Here is a 19,602-nt window from a genome sequence, read left to right on the forward strand (position 1 = left end):
ACAGGCCACCTATGAAGGTGCTAAAGTCTTCTTCAGTGGAAGTTAGGAATGAGTTAGTAAAACAGCCATTGGAGTTGGTGCTGTCAAAACTGATCCAGGCTCAGCACAGATCCCTCAGAATGACAGCAGCAACCCTGACCCTTTTTTCCGAAGCTAAATGACACTGTTGACACCTATGGCTACGTCAGTAGCATTATAAAGGATCACAGCTGTTCTGCAAAATATTTTGCAAAAAAACAAGTCAGCTGCACAAGTGATTAGCGCAAAGAGGAATAAAACACAAGATCTTCTTAGGCTAGAGCTGCCTAGACAGAATATATAAATCTGTAGCCTCGAAAGCTGTGGTCTGCCATCTACACACTTTCAGCCACAGTACAGAAAGATTTCTTAGGTGCAGTGAAACCCTTTTCAGGAGCAGTGCACAGGGCTACTTGTCTGCGAAGGAGAGGGGGAGGGCAAGAAAAAGTTACATGAAACGTCTCTGACAATTAAAATGCTGCTGATAGCAATCACACATGCCATCCCTGGTGGAAGGAATCACTCTGGAGCAGCAGTTATACACCATGGTACTGTTGTATCTTAGACATGTCCAGCCCACTTGATGCTCTTACAGGCATTTAGCAGAAGCTGGAAATAATCATGAATCTGAAGGCAATTTATATGCCAAGCAGAGTTCTAAAACTTGTTTAAAAAATATCCACATAAACAGCACTAAAGGTCAGTACCAATCACCTGTCCCTGCTTTGGGGAATGAAGGGGAGGAAAAGATCAAAATCATTGCCTGAATGGACTTACAAAATCACACCTTTTGGAGCTGTTCCAAAGTACCTCTTGCCCACTATTTTGATTGGAAAGAGCAAAGAAGAAATGTTAAAGGTAGGAGCAGAATATATAAACAGCTACAGAAAATACAAGTTCTGTCACTTTGTTTGATTGTCAGTCATTTGGTAGAAGGGAACAGATTCCAAGCAGCTTGAATGTTGCAGAACAAACTGTCTCAGTAGACCAGCAGCTTCCTGCATCAGCTCTTTCCAATCTAGACTGAGCAGGAAATTTAGTAACTTCTTTAAGCCCTCCGTCTTTTTCTTACTTCTACTCTGTTGGAACCATAGAAAACAACTGGTACTTCAACTGATGCCTAAGGAGGACTTTTGTTCCTTTGCTGGCTGTGTGACAGGACTCCGGGACTTTCTCTAATATAGGTTTTTGACAGCATGCAAAAAGTGTAATGTCTTAAATAGCTACAGTGCACAAGAGCCCCCTCCAGCACTAAGAAACTGTTGTGTTAACCCCTCAGTACAGAATCTGATGCCACCTAATAAGCAAATTCAAGACACGCAGAAAATTTTGAGAAACTCTACTCCTTTTACGTATCCTACTGAGGAAGATTTATCTTTATTTAAGACACAGGGCCAAAGAGATGATGGGAACAGCTTCCCTGCTTTGGAGACAGAGCCTCGCAGGGCTGCTTCACACAGGCACTGCACCTCTGCATAACCTCTACGTCAGCAGTTCTCAGCAAGACAGAGGACGGCACAGCTCCAGGGAAGCCCAGGCACAGCTCAGAGCATCCTACTTCTTGGCTTGGATGTTAGGCTTTCTAAAATGCAGAAAAAAAATGTAACAAAGATAAAAGTCTTCTCCCCTTACATTACAAAGAAAAGAGAGAAGCATTTGAAAAGACAGAATTGAAATAGTCAGCGTGATCCTGCTAATTTCTAGGCACTGACTTTCACAAAGGAGAGAAGAGTAGGAGTAGGAATGAGTTTGTCACAGACTTCATGTACCATCTACAGAACAGCATTTGGCATCTCTTGCTCATATATCAAATGCATGCCTCCGCACTATTCCAGATACGGTTTCTGATAATTTTATTTTTTTTAAAGAAGAATTTAATGCTGACTTAATAAAAGTGATAAATAGATCATCTGTTTACAGGGCAAATCATGAACATACCAATAGAGAAGTACTATCAAGCTGCTTAAATCCTGCCATAGCTGAATAACAGGAAAAATGATTCTTAAGATCTTGACCTGTCTGCCTGAGTTTCAAGGAATCGGCTGTGGTGTTGGGGGCATCTGGGTTGCAGCTGCCAATAATTTTAGCAATTGCAAACTTTATCTCTAGAGTTTGCCAACAGAAGGTAGAATTTATTACTGATCCTCAGAGCTCTGTAAATCCAAGCTCAACACCTTTAATAGTATCAGGATACCTTATAAAATGATTTCTTTACCAAAATCAAATCATTACCTAGTACTAATGTTCCCAGACAATTTCAGAATTAGGCTGTACATAATATACAAGTCTATATATTGTGTACAAGAGACTTGAAGCACAATGAAAATCTTTATGGTGGTAAACTTACATGCAGCTTCTGAGAAATTCTGATAAAATAATAAGGAAGGACCTGGCACTGTTGTCACCAGCAAGTATAGAATTAAATGAAATCAGAATAATTTTATGGTCTGAAATACTGATGTGCACCAGAACTCTTCTATCTGTTTCTGGGCATAGAGTGATGTAACGTTAAATGATACCTGGTGAAGGTACTGCTGTACAATATACTGCACTGGTGAATTTCACCTTACCTCAGAATTTAACTTTTTGACAAAGGAGCTGTTTGCCAGAGCTATACGGTTATTGGCAAACAGCACATGTGGTACAGTAACAGCATACCAGATGAACCTCAGCTTCTTGCAAGCCCAACCTCAAGTGTGCAGTGAGTTGAGAAGGCCTTCAAGAATCTTTTTAGACCTCCCAATTTCATCCTACAGCGAGGCATTGGCACAAAGTGCACTGCTGTCCCTCTAGCTGGAGGGCAAATGCTACAAATTTCACCAGGTCTGATGACTATAAGCAAGAAGTTTCAGTCCAAACATTGCTACCAGGTAGCTTAAAAAATTGCCTGAAAAATGTTAAGATGAACACTTAGGACCTCTATAGGCTGGTGCATCCATATCCAATAGTAAAAATCCCTTGTTTGGACACAGGTTCTCTGGCACAACATGAATTTCCAAAAAGTCAGTGGTACAACGGCTCTGGCTAGTTTTTACAACCAGAAAAATTTTCTCAGTCTTTCAGAATACCAATTTTTATTTTAAAGGCAATTATTACAGTCTTACTGAGTATCACAAAAAAGTTTCTCTATTATTTCCCATAATGGCATAAGCTCTGGCCAAATTTCACTACCTGGGTTTAAGACAGGTTTCAGAACAGATTTTTTTTTTAAATGGGGGAGAGAGAGGGAGAAACAAAAACCTGCAGTTCCTGAATTATGCTATTTATAATGATATTAGATATTCACAGTCATTACAGGAATATTGTGCTTTATGATCCTTACAGTTTCCTGGGAGAATCAGGCAAGATTCATAATACTTCACATTCACTTGCTAATATCTTCCTCAGGCATTAGCTTTAAGGTGCTGCTGGAACTACACCATGTCAAACAATGAAAGTTGGCTACACTAATCATGTCCTGTTTGGCACCTGGCATGATCTTACGACAATAGATACTACATCCAAAGTCTTAAGCACTTCAGAGATAAGAGCTCAAATGGATACTTATATTTAAGTGGTTTTACAGCTACCACTGTTCAGTCACTAGAGGAGATACCCAAGGCCTGAGGATACGCTGAAAAGCCTCAAAGGATTAGAAAGAGGTCATTAACATATAAAATGACCACAGCTCTCCACTCCTGAATCTGACACTGACTTTGGTAGTTTCTGCTTCTCTTGGTCATTTCAGACAACTGAAAACACTTTTTGTACTATCTACGTTTTCCAAATTCTATTGGCAAATCTTATCCTGCTGAGAATTCATAGGCCTCCTTTCCTAATCTCTACGAGACATTCTGCCTTAAATGCTACTGTCTTGTTTAGGTTAGCAGTTGTGCCTGTAACAGCTCTATACACTACCTTCTGGAGCTCCCCAGCTCCACAGAATACTTGTGCCTGTTTTGCAGACGGGGGAGGGTTGCCATATGCCAATGCAGTAGAAATTTTTGACTCACAGTCAAAAGCATCGAAAAAAGTCAGTATGCAGGATTTTCTGCCATATGGAGGAATTGTTATTTGGCCTTTTCTCTAGCTGTATCTCATTAAGCAAAATGGAAAGAAAAAGGGGAGGATATTCTTTTCTTCTTTGCAAATCTTGCCCCAGAGTTCATCTTCATTTGAAAGACAGCGTTAATTTCTGGTACCTAGAAAACCAAGAAGGAAGTTGTAAGAATCTCGGTGATTGAGGACAGTGTTCTGTCTGATTCAACAGGTTTTAAGTCTTTTACACTTTGAATATGACTTCTTTCAGGGAAGAGGGAGAAGTATTACAGAGAGCTAGGGCTGGTTCTACTGGGCTCAGAAAGACCAGAGTAGAAAAAGAACCGCCCTCCCTTCCATGAGGTCTGTAATGGTGCTTTACAGTAAAGCTATTTTATTACCTCCACATACTGCCACATTTTGAAGGTGTCACTAATAGCACTTCCCTGATCCTTGTGTGTTCTGCAGTCTGTTTTGCTCAAGATGGGAGGTTTGTTTAATCTGAGACTCTGCTGGGATTTTGCCTTTATTTTTTTATAGAAACTAACGTAGTATTAACATAATGCAGACATTTGTGTTTTAACTTTACAGAGCCAATATTATGGCTAGTGTTAAAACAGGAAAGCAATCAGATACAGGTTTAAAAGTTATAAAGACATATAGAAACCTCAAAGCCTCTCTGCTTCTTTACGATCTTCCTCAATGCAGAAAGATGTCAGGAAGAAAAAACCTCCTCCAAAGACACCAACAAAAGCACACACGATAAAGCTGTACTGCATGCTCCAGAAACTCCACTGGAATGAGGGAGCATTCTTGGCCTGGATAGCATTGGAGATCTAGGGAGTGAATGAGACTCATTAATCTGGGATAACATCATCCTCCTCTCTTGGTTTAAACAGACTGTTTACAACGTGGTGCTTGAGAAGAATAAAACCGTGCAGATGGGGTCGAAAATCCTGCTACCAAAGTCTGTCAAACCCAGTACCGAGTAGGCCTGTACTTCACTGCTGTCCAGCTTCTGTTTGGTCAAGGAATCTCATGTTCTTTTACACCTTCAGTGCCTCCAGTCACAAGAGTAGGAAATACTGCAACCAATGTTTATAATGTTTGGTAAGCATTAACTCATTTTATCATTTTCTAGCCCATTTCCAGGTAGCTAGCACAGGACAGACATTTGGCAATGACCTTTATCATTTATTGATGTTATTTGATAACTTTATACCTCCCTAATCGGCATCAACTGGATAGAAACAGGGGGCTAGCATGAGTTCAGGCACAAGCAGCAACACTCATTAAAAAGGGAAGAGCTGGAAATTAATTTGAGACAAGAGTGGAGTCTGCTTTTGAGCCAGAGGCATTCGAGGAGTCATGGAGTGACATTATGAGGAACTGGGAAGAAGAAGATACCAGGCAGCTGCTTTGTGCACTGGCTGAAGGATGAGGTTGTAAAAGCTATAAATGATGCACATGGATTTTATTTTTGTAGACAGAAAGAAAAGCTGTATTTCAAGAAATTCAATAAGATTCAGTACAACCCAGGAACTTAAAATCTCTTCTTAGCATAAACAAAAAGATGAATGTTGAATGCAGTCATTTTTATTCCCACATTTGTTCTTGATGGTTAGAATACACTATGTGACTTGAAATACACAAATACGAGACTCTTCAACCTTTGCTGGATTTAGTATGATTATTTATGACAGTTTAGGCAGATAAGTGCAAGATCAACTCTAAATGGGCACCTAGGGACTACAGCAAGCATAATGGCCAAAATACAAACGTAATGAATTTAATTTTAAAACGACTAGTAAGAAAATCTCTGGAGTGCAGAGGGAAGAAAAACAGACTCTGAAAAGACTACTCCCTGACCCTCCAGCCAGTTTTTAAGCTAAAGGGTTAGCTGAAGCAGGTTAGTAAACAATGGCAAGACATGAATGCAGACGATTCATTGTTTAATCAACAGCAGACATGGGCAGCATTGGTGTATTGGTTCACAGAAGCATTCCAGAAGACAACATTGTGTTCATTGCATAGGACCTCATTTGGACATACAGCAGTTTTATTCCTGGATTTATTGTTTCTGTTCTTTGCAAAGTTGCAAGATTACCTGAGATTAATCTCATCTGGATAAGCTTTTTTTGTCTTCACACTTTTCGATTAGCTGCTATTTAGGGCAACTGCACGCAAGGTACTGCATAAGAAGTATTCTGCACAGTTACTAGCAGGATGCAGCAGCACACCCAACAGGAAGCCTCAATTCTGCCTGTGCCTCAAAGATGGCAAAGAACAGTGGGTAAGAGATACAAACATTTTAATCTTTCAGGCAGGAAGCATAAATCAAGAGTAGTCAAAAGGAGAATGCACAAGACATTTCAGCTTTTACGATACCTCCCGTTTTTGCATATCATTTCAGCCATTTTTCATGACACAGGGGACTCAGTTACTATGTTCACCCATGCATACAGCCAAATCAGTGAACGGGCAATAGTTTCATAATACACACCAATGAGCAAAGTGGTCTCTTCATTTGCCAAAAAAAAAAAAAAAAGAGCCAGCAGGAGGAATCTCTCAGTGAGAGAAGGCTGTTTGACAGACAGATGACACAGTTGAGACTCTTCTTTTCACCCAGTGGAGGACAAGGGGGATCTCGTGCCTGGCTGGACCAGCAGCAGCTGTGCCTACAGGCACAGCTCACTCCGGCATTTCTGTCTGGCCCTGTCTAACCCTAGCACTGTTAACATGTGACAGAGAAAGAACAGATATTCCTGAGGTGAATATCTTAAACTTCCATATACACAAAACTTTAAAACAACGACGACTCACTCTCTCTCCCATGTCCAGTAAAGCAGAAAAATCAAAGTGGGTAATCATTTAGCTACTGTGTGCAGAATTACTGTGTCTTAAATAAAAAATAATGAAGGATGGAAACAACACTGACAGATATCATCCACTGGAAGTAAAACAAATGAAGTGCAAGGAAAAAACAGTATTAGGCTGCTTTGTCCAGAAGCATCTAAGTTTAAGTAAATATAGGGAGGGCAGAGAAATAAGGTCTCAAGCAATATGTGAATCCAAGGTTAAGGTAATTTGAGACCAGAGCTTTGAATGCCAAGTAGTATCAAAAGGTAACCACTGCAGCCACTATCGTCCTGATTTTCAAGAGACCATTGACCAATTGCAAGATTCCAATCTTTAAGACTTGAGCTAAGAGCCTTACGCTTTACGGTATTTGATTAATATCCATAAAACTCCTCACAAACTTAGCAGGAAGTGCTTAAATCCAAGTACAATACCCATGACATTGTCTTTGCAAGAATGTATGCCTTCAAAAATATAGGAGTTTGCAAATTTAAAATCAGTTTCTACACACTGTATGGAACTACTCACACCTAAAGGTAAAGGTATAGGATTATATGCTACATACCTGCAGTATCACAGGACCAGAAGTTGCACGCAAGTAAATATGTTTAGAAAAATGTCTCTGTGTTCTAGTATCAAGGCCACCAATTTGAGCAATTTCTAGTTTTGGACCAGGAAGTGGCTGCAATTCTGTGGGTGTCTGTCTTTCAGTTTCTAAAAATTTTACCCTAAGGAAAGCTCAATAAACAGAAAATTCACTTACAATCCCAATGAGATATGGGCTGCCTGCGTCTCCCAGCAAATGGCTCACCAAAATCTGCAGAGCAATAGCTGTAGACTGCCGTCTTGGTGTCACAACATACTGAAACAAAACACAACCCACAAGAGAATGAATATTAACAGAGTAAATGTCATAAATGGCCAACTACTACTGATATGACATACTAGAGAGATTAATATATTAATTTTTATGTATTTCATATTCAAACACTGGTTACAAGTTTGGAGACAGAGAAGTAATCCTGAGCAAAAGAGTACACTGGATGTTTTGTTGAGGAAAAAAACATTAAAGAAAGCAACACACAAGGGGGGATTAACAATGAAGTAGAAAAACCACGACTCCCCTGCCTGCATTTGCAGGCTCACAGAAGTTTGTACGGACTCACGTGGCCATGCAACTAGCAGAAACCTCTAGCCAGTAACCCTTGCAGTCATACTGATTTACCAATAAGGAGATTCAGCACTCACAGCCTCTGAGAACAATCTCTGATGACACTGGTCTAGGCTGCTGAGGGGAAACTGGGATACCTGGAACCTGAAGGAGCTGCCGTGGCTATAAAGGATGCCAGCTGAGACCCTTCAGACCATGTGAAGACAGAGGGAGGGGGCCCAACCTGTCAGACCAGGAGGTGGTTGATGGTGCTTTGATGACAGCGTTGACAGTAGGAGTTTGCTGCTTGTAACCATATAGCACCTGAGATACAACTACTCTAGCAACAATACCTCAAAATTATTATGCTTTTGACTGCACACAGTTTAAATAACAAATTGAAGATGTGGTGCAGATCTAGAAAACAGAAAAGCATCACACATATTAGAGCTATTTTTAAAAATGAAATGTAGTCATTTTGGGGTAATAAGGGCTTTATGTCTGTGCTACTGAAGATCAGCTGTGCCTCAAGAAATACAGAATGATTCCATATAATTTCTGTCTCTCTCTTTCAATAATACATTTATGCAGAAAGCATTCACAGTCAGAATGAGACAGAAACAATTTTAAACCTTCATACCTTTTGTTTTCTAACCACTTGCTTATATCAGAGACAAAATAACTTATTATTCTCCCAGTCCTCTATTCTCCAACTTGATTTTTTTGGAAACCGATCTGAACATCACTTAGAGTGTCTCAAACTCTAATTAATAGGGTGACTGGTGTTTTACCAAGAGACAAACTCAAGGTATATAACCTATATTGCATCTATAAAGCCACCTGCAAGGAAACACTAACATGAAAGGCAAGTTGTGTTTAGAAAAAAAAAAAAAAAAAAACAAAAAAGATCCTGCTCTCACATTTAAATGAGAGTTTTAATATCATTCTTTGTGTTTAAAGAGACCTTAGAATATTAGATAAAATATTTACCTACCACTAAGATGTAGTTATATCAAAGTAGCAACATTAATGCCACATCTTTGGGGTAAGTGGAACTGCATTAATGGACATTAAAACAGGTGGGTAAGTCCAAGACAACAAGATTATTACACTTGTGAGAATGAGAGCAAAAAATACTTCAGTGTCACATGCAGTCAGGATCTACACATACCAGTAAGTTACAGCATTTTAACTACGCTGAAAGCACAAAGCTGTAGCACAGATGCAGAAACATGAAGGACAATAAACCGTATTAATGTAACGCCTTGCATTCAGGGGTGGTTTGACAGGGGATTCTGTAGCACTGCATTCCCTTCCCTCTTGCAGCCCCCATCTGCATGACATACATTCTTGGTATGAAGACTGGAGCACAGATAGAATCAAAGCACCTCAAAAACATTATTTTGATAAAAACCCATTCATTGAGTGGGTTTGATTTACATCCTGTAGTTTAAGTATCATGCCAAGCTTTTTCCATTACTATGGTTTTCATGTTCTATGTTTCTCCCCCAGAAACCTCTTTCTACCATTTTCTCTCATGTTGGCCAAGATGTATGTGCTGCAGAGTCTTTCCCTAAAACGAAGCTCTTCTTTGGGGTGCCAATTTGGATCATTTTTCTAAGCAAGGTCGCCTATTTTCAGAAGGCTTGTATGAACTCAGGTCTTCCCGAGGTCTCTAATCTTTTATCAAACTTGGTTGAAATCCATGGTTTCAAAACTTAACGAGAAAGCAGACACAGACTATAGTAAATCTTGTTTCCTTAGGAAGTAAGGCTATGAATCCCATTTATATTTAACAGAGCATCTGATCTAAAATGAGAAAGAAAATAGACAGATTTCCGCCCAACACAATCAGCAAAAATTACAGTCAACTTGACTATCTGTCCTCTTCTCTCTGCCTAGCAAACCCTTCTTGTAGCCAGGGTCTTCTAAGCAGTAACGTGCCTTACACCCTGCTGGATGTCCTTTTTTCTACAGCCAAATTTCCTCTGTTCAGAGAGGGAGCTTCTCCAGAGCTCGTATAATTAATTCCATTCAGTGGGAGCCTGCTCACCCGTGATTGCAACCAGTTTCAGTCAAGAACCAGTCCACATTGGCAGTGCCCCTCTTAGCCAGAAATGGCCACAAACTTGAATACATAAATCACTCAGCATCTTAAAACAGCATCTTTGCACCCGGTAAGAGTACTCTATACAGTGCAGTTTTATTAGAAGACACAACCTCCTTCCTTACTTTGCACACATACAGTTAGCCTGTATCCCTTTCCATTCCTAGTGTCTCCAAAGTAGGTACTTCTAACCATGGATGGAACATTTATTTTTCATTAGGAATATTTAGATAGAGTGCTTCAACAATAATAAATATTAAAACAGGGATGTCTTGGAGATGTCTTCAGAGTTGTAGAAAAGCACTTTAATGTCATGTTGCCATCACACTGCATCCAGTCCTCTGCCAGTGTAAGAACAGAGTCATGTGAGATTGGCTGATCTGGAAGCTGAAATCCTTGTCATCCCTGTGATGAAGGAACAGTCCAACAGCTCCTCCTCACTGTGGTCATCGCACAATTTGGCCTAGCCTGAGGGCAGGTAGTCTACCCAGATTTTGCTCTCAGAACGTGCCTGGAGTACCAGTTGAGCATCTGCACTTTGGGAACAGGCTCTTGTACACAAAGAGAGATAAAGAAAGTACAGTAGAAAACTGAGCTTGGAGAGTAGACCTTGCTATGACAGACCGTACCAGACTGGAACCTGACAGTTCTTGGCTCTCCAAGGATATCGTGTCATTTGTTCTAGACTCAGATTTCTTTTCTTTTATTGATAATGACAGGCTGTGTTTGAGAAATACAAATCAAATATTTTCATGTACTTAATATATTGTGGGCATTGCAGGCATGAGGAAAGATAAATGCACTTTTGCTCTCTCAGTGCCCTGCACCACTTCCTTACCACGTTTATCTAGTATCTCCTATATGTAGCTACAAGAGGCACATAGAACAAATCTGTAAAAAGAAAAATGGAAGAGAAGGATAGGACATTTCCTATAGTTATGAGTCTCATACAAACTCTGCCTGTGCTATTATTCAGGTTCTTCTGCACAATGGAAGCCATATGCAAGAGCTCAAGGCACAGTAGGATTCACTAGAAAAATAAGAAACCAAACACTCCCACACACAGGGACTATGAAATAGCCATAGAATGCAGCCTGTCCACAGTGACTGCCCAGTTACCCATGCCATGTCAGCGATGCAGATGACATCCTACACACTGTCATCTCCTAGGAGATCCCAGTCCAGAAGCCTTGACAGATAAGCAGGATGCCCCAAACAGATATTGTTTGCAAACCCTGTCGTGCTGTCTCTGGAGGTTTTACAGATCCTTCTGCAGACTGTGACAGAGCTGTCAGCTAAAAAACCAGATGGAACACACAGGCTGGTAAACGCTCCTATACCTCCCAGGGCACTTCCAAACAAAGACTGGGACATGTTGGTAGCCTTCCCAAACCCCATATTAGCTTCCAGTTCCAGCACCTCCTACACTATTAGCTGCCAAAAACCTAAAAGACAGAGTCCCATCACCTCACAGATGGCAAACATATTTCATAAGGGACACTCCATGTACAGCCTCCCAGTAAGCCAGTGTATTGCAAACAAGGCAGCTACAGCACTTCTCCACTTCCACATTATGACTGTAATTGTACAGTAGATACCTTCATGCTTACAGCTGAATAAGAGGCACAAAGGTTGCTACATGCAACGCATCTTGATGTATTAGCCACAAAGGAAGAAAGTCCTTATCATTCAGTCAGCATCTTCCTCTGTCTTCAGCTCCACAGGTTGCAGGATAAATGAATTCCTAGCTACATTGTCTGGCTAGTAGTGTCATGTGGGATGAAAGAAAAGTCATTTTCACAGCAAAAATAAGAACATGCATTAGCAAATCCAGCCACATTATCAGAAATCCTACCAGTTCACACAGGAAACAATGCAAAATGAGAAATTACTGTTGTTATCTATGGCACCCTTCAGCCAATGTAATAGCAGTATTACACTGTACCCATGGGTTTTCAGCAGCGTGAAACACAACTTTCAAATAAGATTGCTGCTGAATTAGCAGACATCCACAAATTCAGCTGAATTCCACCATTTTTCTGATAAAACAATAAGCAACATTTAAAATTCAACAGATCCAAGCTGAAGAACATTCATGGCCATACACTGAATGTCTGCTCTTAGGGGGAACACACCACTACAGAGCTCCGCTCCGCCAAACTCTTCACCTTCCCACTTGTTGCCAACTGATGCAATATTGCTTGTACTTTAAACCAAAAGATTCTAAAATAAACACAAATGAGGAGTGTCAGTCACTTGGGAGACAAGAACTTCCTCCTCCGGATTTACATGGATCCAGGATGGCAATGACACTCCCAACAGACTTCCTGCAGGCTGCAATGTGACGCAGCATTCCCTAAGCAAGCTGAGAGCTGAGTGACTGAACTGAATGAAAGCACAGCAACTTGCAGACTTTGCAGTATGGGTTCAGAAAGGAACTGAAGGAAAGACCTGACAGTAATCACCCACTTTACTCTCCCCATCGTACATCAACAGTATCTAACTCAGTGATGTCACCTTCCTCTTTAACAGTGACAGAGGAGAGAATTAAACTGCAAATGTAAGAGTTCAAAGAAAAGTAAATTGAAAAACTTTTAAAAAATCCTTCAATGGTGCCCTAACTGATGTAAAAATAATGCTAATTGTAATAGTACTTGGTTCTGTTGCAAAAACCCAGTGATTTCAAAATAAACTGAAATAGAAGCAAAATAAAAAAAAAAAAATTGAACCAGTGATAGTTTTTCTGCACCTGTTCACTGCTTCAAGGCTACAGTTCTTGTCTCATAGGATAATTGTTTCTGATCATTCTTTGAGAGTCAAAGAAGAAATAAAACTCTCTTGCTGCTGGCTGAGTTTTTAAGCAGACAACTAATTCCCTAGTGCTGACTGCAATTATTATTTTTTTTATTAAAATTCCAGAGTGCAGAAAACTTACATGTAGAGAGCAGTACCATGAAAGAGTAACTTGAGAACATGATATCAGCAGTGTTTTGTTGAAGAATCAGGAAATATAAGTTGTTTCATTCCTTCATGTCAATCATAATGTAAAGAAAGATTCTTCAAGCTATGAAGTGTGAGGATCAACAGGCTCATGTCAAAAAGGCAAGGTCAAGTCAGTGGAAGGAGAGTTCTATAGAGCTTCACAGCTAGTCCCTTCTGTCACTAGACAGTGCTCTGCATTTGGCTATATACTTTCACATCCCTTTACATGGAAGACCATAATAGAGATACTTTTATCTCGGCTCAGCTTTTCTACCACATGTTTCTAGTTAGCTGTTAGGACTATCAAGCAAGTTGTATTTGTATCTGAGCAACTAAGACCACAGTGACAGCAACCTCAGTTGTAAATTTTCAATTCCTGCGGTAGCAGGCAATGACGACAGCCTTGTAGGCAACTGTGTTCCACGAGCCACAGGCTGCACGTCTTTACTGTCCTAAACTTGTGCGACATGTTATCGTGTATCGCTGCATGTTCTGCTACATATTAATGCATTCACTGTGGTTCTTATATGAAAGAGCTTATATGAAAGATTTATTATGTCAGGCGAGTTTGCAGTAGCAATCTGCAAATAGATTTGAGCTCGACTGGAATGAAAAACTATTACATTAACTGGAAAATGCTCATGTGACTCTTGCTTAGGCTCTCTTCAGCTACTGGTTTTCCATCCTTAGCCTGAGGGTGGGAAACAGTCAGAAATTTCTGTTCAGCTTTGCCCTGACCTTTGTGTCTTCTCTCACTCGTCCTGATGGCTTTACACAGTTTCCCTACTTGCCTTCTATCAGGACCAACTGCATCAGCATTTTGCCCATGCCACACTTGTCTCAACAATCTCTGTCTCTCAGGTAGCATCCTGCTTGAAATGTTTGGGTTACAGTCACACCCACCGTCCTGCAACACAGTGATCCCACAGCAGAAGATTCTCCAAAGTTGAAAGTCTGGGTCTCATTTGTGATACAGTACTCTACTCTTTGTAGAAAAAGATAGTGCCAATTTAAATGCTTTCTCTTATGCCCATGGGTAGCAACAAAAGGATTGCCAATCATTTTAATAGCTCTGGGTTTGGTACTTAAATTAGCTTTCTGCAGTCTGATTACTAGATATGAACAAGGTAGACCATTTCCTTGCTCATTTGACTGATAAACTATATTCAGCTTGTTCATACTATGGATTAAAAAAAAGTCATACAAACTACTTCATAAGACTGTGGTGGTCTGCATAATTCAGTGATAGTAACAGCAATATCTGTCCCGTGTTTTACACACATACAGATTAGTGACTGTGGAGCTATAGCATAAAGCAAAGGTTGCCAAAGCTTTCCTTTCAGTAAAAACTCAAATACATTAACTAACCCCAAAAGCCCTGGCAATAATAAATCAATAGCTGCTTGTTGATACCTAGACTAACTGTGCCACAAGATGTGCGCTTTTCACATCACTTCTTTCTAAAGAAAGTTACTGATGACAGAATTCAAATTAAATAATGCACTGCGATTCTTTGGGCTTGTCATGTCAGTCCTGCAATCTCCAAGACTCTCATAAGTGTTGCTGCTTGCCTAATGCTTTGGCAGTGTAGCACCACTCATGAATTTGACTTGCAAGTGCTAGAATTTATCTGCACTTTATTCTGGAATATCGGAACTTGCTAATAGTTCACAGAATTAAGAACTGTAATGGATTTGCTAACTTTAGTTTACAGAATATTGACTTTCCATCATTTGGATCATCTTTTCAAACTTTTGGAGCACGAATAGAAAAATCTCTGAATGTAGACAGAAAGTGACCCTCTCTGAGGCAGACCATTTTCTGGCACACATCCAACAACACAGAGCTGTACAGAAAATCCAAACTAGTGTGGGTACAAGAAGCACTAGATATTTCCACTTCCATAAGTCCCATCCAGATCAGTACACCTCCTTTCTGGGCTTACAATGAGCTTGGACTGCTGCACCAGCACACCTATATTGTTACTGGCATCTTTGCACAGCTGTACATTGTGGCTTACATCCCTAACATTACCAGGGTACCAATAAGGCATTCTTAGTAAGAATTCATGCTTCTCTTCCTAGGAGGCAGAGGTCCTTCTGGCCACCAAGCTGCAGGATTATGAACAATACTGTGTCGAGAAAAGCTGAAAAACTCAAAATAAGGAGATAGGTTCACAAGCACTTACCAACAGTATGTCTGTCACAACAGCCCAGTTTACAGATAAAAACAGTTCTCCAAATGCAATAAATATCTGCAAAAAAAGAAGAAAGCAGTGACTACACACACTATATTGACCTTCTTTATTGTGAAGATGAATTCAGGCTCACTATCCTCATCAATGTAAGAGTTGCTGTATATATCCATCTATTTATAAATTAAACATCTCCGTCTATGCTTACAAACACTAACTTCATCTTAAAAGGGGGGGAAAGGAACCAGAGAAGGTAGGTGGTTTGCTTTGTATCACAAATCCTCATCAGAAGAGCCAAAACAGAAAACACACACCACCCACCCAAATAAACTGTAATGACCTGTTGAACCCAAGAGGAGGAAAGCAAGAGCCTGCAAAGAGAAACATTCAGCATGGGTTTAAAAAGTGCTCAAAGATCTTCCTTTGCTTGGGTTTCCAAATGAAACAAATAGAACACCTCTGTACCAGTACAAGTACACTTAAAGGGTCCTTCCAAGAGAAAACTTCCAAAATGAAATGGACTGCAAGAGACAGGCAGCCTTGAAGCCTTGCTGCCCTGTGGGAATTCCCTAATTCATCACAGATGGAGACCCAGCCATCAGGAAAAGGGGTAGGGCCCCCAACAGTTCTTACACCTGTGTTCTTAGTAAAGATTAACTCTTTCAGCCAGCCCTGCACATAGATTTGAGCAGGCTGTACAGTCTAATTGATACTTGAGGAAAGCACTAAAGCTGGAGCAGTTCTAGAAGGCAGAATTTATTTAGTGACACAAGCCACAAAATCAGATGGCACCTAGGAAATAAAATCCATAACAACAACAGGTGCCAGCATCTTGTTTGGTAGGGTCTTGGTCAAGATGGTGTATCTGATTGATGAAAACGTAGCCCTAAGAAAGACACAGTGGCAAACTCTCAGATGTTTTCAGAGGGGTAGCTTACATTCTCCTGAGAAGAACCAGACCTGTTACACATCTTCCTATGATACCCCTAACTCCTGTTTCTTGCCTGTACTGCTCATATGTTTTCTTTTCCAAACCTGTCTGGAGAAAAAGTTCCTTGAAGCTCAGAGATATTTAGTATAGACCTTTATAAAGTCATCTTTTCCTTCAAAATGCTTTATGTAGGTTTTCTAATTTGCAGCTGAATATATTCCTCCATACATAATTAGTTTTCTTTAAGTTTTATAACAAATATCACTCATTTCACACACTCATTGACTATGTCTTAGCTCTTGCATTTATGCATCCCACTGTCCAAGTCTTTCCACTAATACAACCTTGGCAGAACTTGCCATTTCAAGAGACAGAATGCAATCATTCTTCTCCATTTCCATGGCTGTTGCAATAGCAGCCTATAGACTATAGAAACCATGCTGCATGCCAGTCTTAGCTGGAAAGCAAGTGACACACCTTTTATTAGAGAACTTTGTGCCAAACACAAATTGAAATGTGTTCATTAACATGGTTAGCAATATCACACAGTTCAGCTTTTTGCCAAGCCACCTGGCAGTAAGGACTACCAACAACAAATCTTGCAGCCACCAGAAAATGTTAGCCCTTCATTGTCTTATTTCAAGCTGTTACTCTCTGAAATCTCTTGGAAGATCTAAATTCATCAAGGACCTTCCTTTCCTTTTTTCCCCTTGATTCCATATAAATAAACTTTAAATGTGATATTGCTTAACTCAGAATTGCAGCCTGTGTCAAGAAGTACTCAGAGGAATTACAGGAAAATGCAGAAGTGCAGTTGAATCCTGCTGCACAGCAATAATGGCATGAACTTATGTAAATTCTGTCCGTTGTGCCATAGCTAGCAAGAGACAGTGGGGGTTAAAGTGAAACACGAAGGGAAAAAAAAAAACAAAGGGATTTCTTTAAATCCTGGCTGATATTTTAGATATAACAAGATGCAAATACAACAGTCAGAGCAGGAGGTTCTGAACTTTCAAACTGTTCCTAGATACCATCAATGGAATAGATGACTACTTGCCTTTATACATCAAATGAGAGATTGCTCTATTGCCTGTATAGGAACCTTCTGATGTTTAACACTCTTAAATCATTGTTTCCAGTTCTCCTTTCTCTTCATGCTTTTTCCAAGTTATTTAGTCTCTACAAGCCCCTAACAACAAGAGCATTTCATGCGTAATGCAAGAAAAAAAAAAGTAAAATTCACCTTTAGGAAATAAGTTATGCTCTCAACCTAGAGTTTGAAGGAATAGGAATTAATGACAAATTATCCATGATAAGAAAATGTGATATTCAGTGGTTAAGGCCTCATACTCCAGAGAATAATTATTTCATATATAATTGTATTAACATTAGAGACCCAACTTTGTTAGCTTTCCTTCTCTTTCACAAGATCTCGTGTGGATTGCAGTTGTAGGGTCACCAGAAAAATTTAACCCAGACAGTTTTGGAAGGTAATAAAACATTCTATGGATTTTATCTTGGTATTCTGTCTAAAACCAGTATCAATTTTCTACTTCCTCGTGCAGAATAAATGCAATATGGTTGAATAGCTGGCATATTAAGCCATCCAACTGCAAAAAAACCTGTAGTCAATAAAGAGGAGAGGGTTGTATGTTCTTTTCTCCAAAACAGGTGGAGACAACCTGAAAGTACTGAACTTGGTTAGGGAGAAGGGCTGAAGATGGCAGGAAAACAACAGAGCAATGCTCTACTTAAAGTGTATCCTTCTGTTCATACCATCTCTCAATATTCCTCATATTGCTTCAAGTTCTTATTTTGAATTAACATAGAAAAGGTTTCCATTTAATTTGTGCAATCATGTTTGTGTCATGCCCATTCTAATCTGCTAAGTGTACCTAGAAAAGAGTGAAACACCATATTTTGTTGCTGTTACCTCCTCCAGGATCCCCAACTTTTTTAACAAACACTTAAAGTTGGTCTCCAAAGGACACAACCACAGTAATGTCCCAAATTTTAAGGGGATTTTGCTTTGTAGATGACTGTTTACATTCATACCTAAAGCTAATATGAAGAGAATTAGATTGTAATTAATGTCAGTGCCAAGCACACATTCTCTTTTTAAACAGTCACGTGCCTCAACAACAAGATTGGGAATCAATACGGCTGCGCCGTATGTGAGCAAAGATTTCTGCCTTTTCAAAAAGAACCACACCAGGCAGGTGTATCAGAGAAAAGAGCTGCAGAATGCCTCCTTCAAAGGCAAGTTGCAGGTCAAGATTGCATCCTGATACAGCATTGCCGTCAAAGATAGGCCTGTTTAAATCGAAGTTACCACAACACCAAATATTGTCCAAGGTTCCCAGTCACAGGGTTCACTCATGACTTCCCAAATCACCTGCTGCGCTGCAGAGAGCACACGTCTTTCATCTTGTTTTGGAGACAGGAACAAATGTACACAGAGCCTCCTCTTAGATAACAAAGCCAGGTAATTTTTCTCTTGTCTTTTCAAAGGTAGTCTTTGAAATCAAGAACTGAGCGTCCAGAAAGAGAAGTGAAATCTCATTACACTTCAGTTCACCTGCCCCAACAGAAACCTTGGAAGTCCAGCCATATTTCCATGTTAACCTGAAAATTCTTGCGCTTTGAAACATTTCTTCCAGCTTTGGCCATAACTGATTAAACCTGTCTTGTTTCCTTTCATTAGCAGTCAAGACAGTGGAAAGCACCATACAGAAACCACTGTAATTACACACTGATGCAAGTATGGAGTTTTGCTTCAGTAGCTTCCGCGCTGTGAAGTGATGGAGACAGGTTTGCTAACATCAGTGTGCCTGAGCAGACAGTGACTGGAAAGCCAGCTTCCTGCTAGTGTCCTACACAAATGGAAGATTTGTTTCAGTGGGACCTTCAAATTAGATGCACCAGCTGGCACGCCACTCCAATTCTCACACCAGTATGACTAGTGTCAGATCTTGTTTAGAGAGCAAGGAGAGGCACGGCTGGTGCCAGAGAAGGCAGTAGTTCAGCAGCTGTAGTGGTAAAAGTACTAGAAGAATCAGGTGCTTAGATTACATGCGATTTATTACTACTGCACCCTGTTGACATTCCATGTTGGAACATCTGAATCAAGCACATCAAACAAAAGATAAAATGATCTCTGGTTAAAAGACCAACTGGTCTGCCCATGGGAAGAAACTTAAGGAACACAATTATCTTATCCATATCCCAGTTCAGAATTTCCTCCCAGATAACACACTGCTTGAAAACAGAATGCTGTTTGCGAGAAACATTTTAAATATATTTCTCCTAGTAAAAGGCATACTTTGGTAATTCAAAACCCATAT

General features: G+C 40.0%; 1 protein-coding gene across 6 annotated transcripts in view; it reads right to left on the reverse strand.

The window, feature by feature from the left end:
* Positions 1-3,075: 3,075 nt before the first annotated feature.
* SPNS3 (sphingolipid transporter 3 (putative)) overlaps positions 3,076-19,602 on the reverse strand; it is a 30,568-nt gene continuing 14,041 nt past the window's right edge. For 2 of the 6 annotated variants that reach the window (XM_042791853.1, XM_009970026.3), the window contains exons 9-12: positions 15,322-15,387; positions 7,658-7,756; positions 4,703-4,871; positions 4,118-4,199 (exon numbers count right to left, since the gene is read on the reverse strand). In XM_042791853.1, coding sequence (XP_042647787.1) covers positions 4,735-4,871; positions 7,658-7,756; positions 15,322-15,387 — 302 coding nt within the window. In that variant the 3' untranslated portion in view covers positions 4,118-4,199; positions 4,703-4,734. Of the gene's footprint in view, positions 4,200-4,702; positions 4,872-5,037; positions 5,121-7,657; positions 7,757-15,321; positions 15,388-19,602 lie in introns of those variants that run through there. The other 4 variants (XM_042791854.1, XM_032993739.2, XM_032993738.2 and 1 more) reach the window with 3 other exon arrangements.

This window comes from Tyto alba, unplaced genomic scaffold, assembly GCF_018691265.1.
Source record: "Tyto alba isolate M040663 unplaced genomic scaffold, T.alba_DEE_v4.0 Super-Scaffold_19, whole genome shotgun sequence".
In the NCBI taxonomy this organism is placed as follows: Eukaryota; Metazoa; Chordata; class Aves; order Strigiformes; family Tytonidae; genus Tyto; species Tyto alba.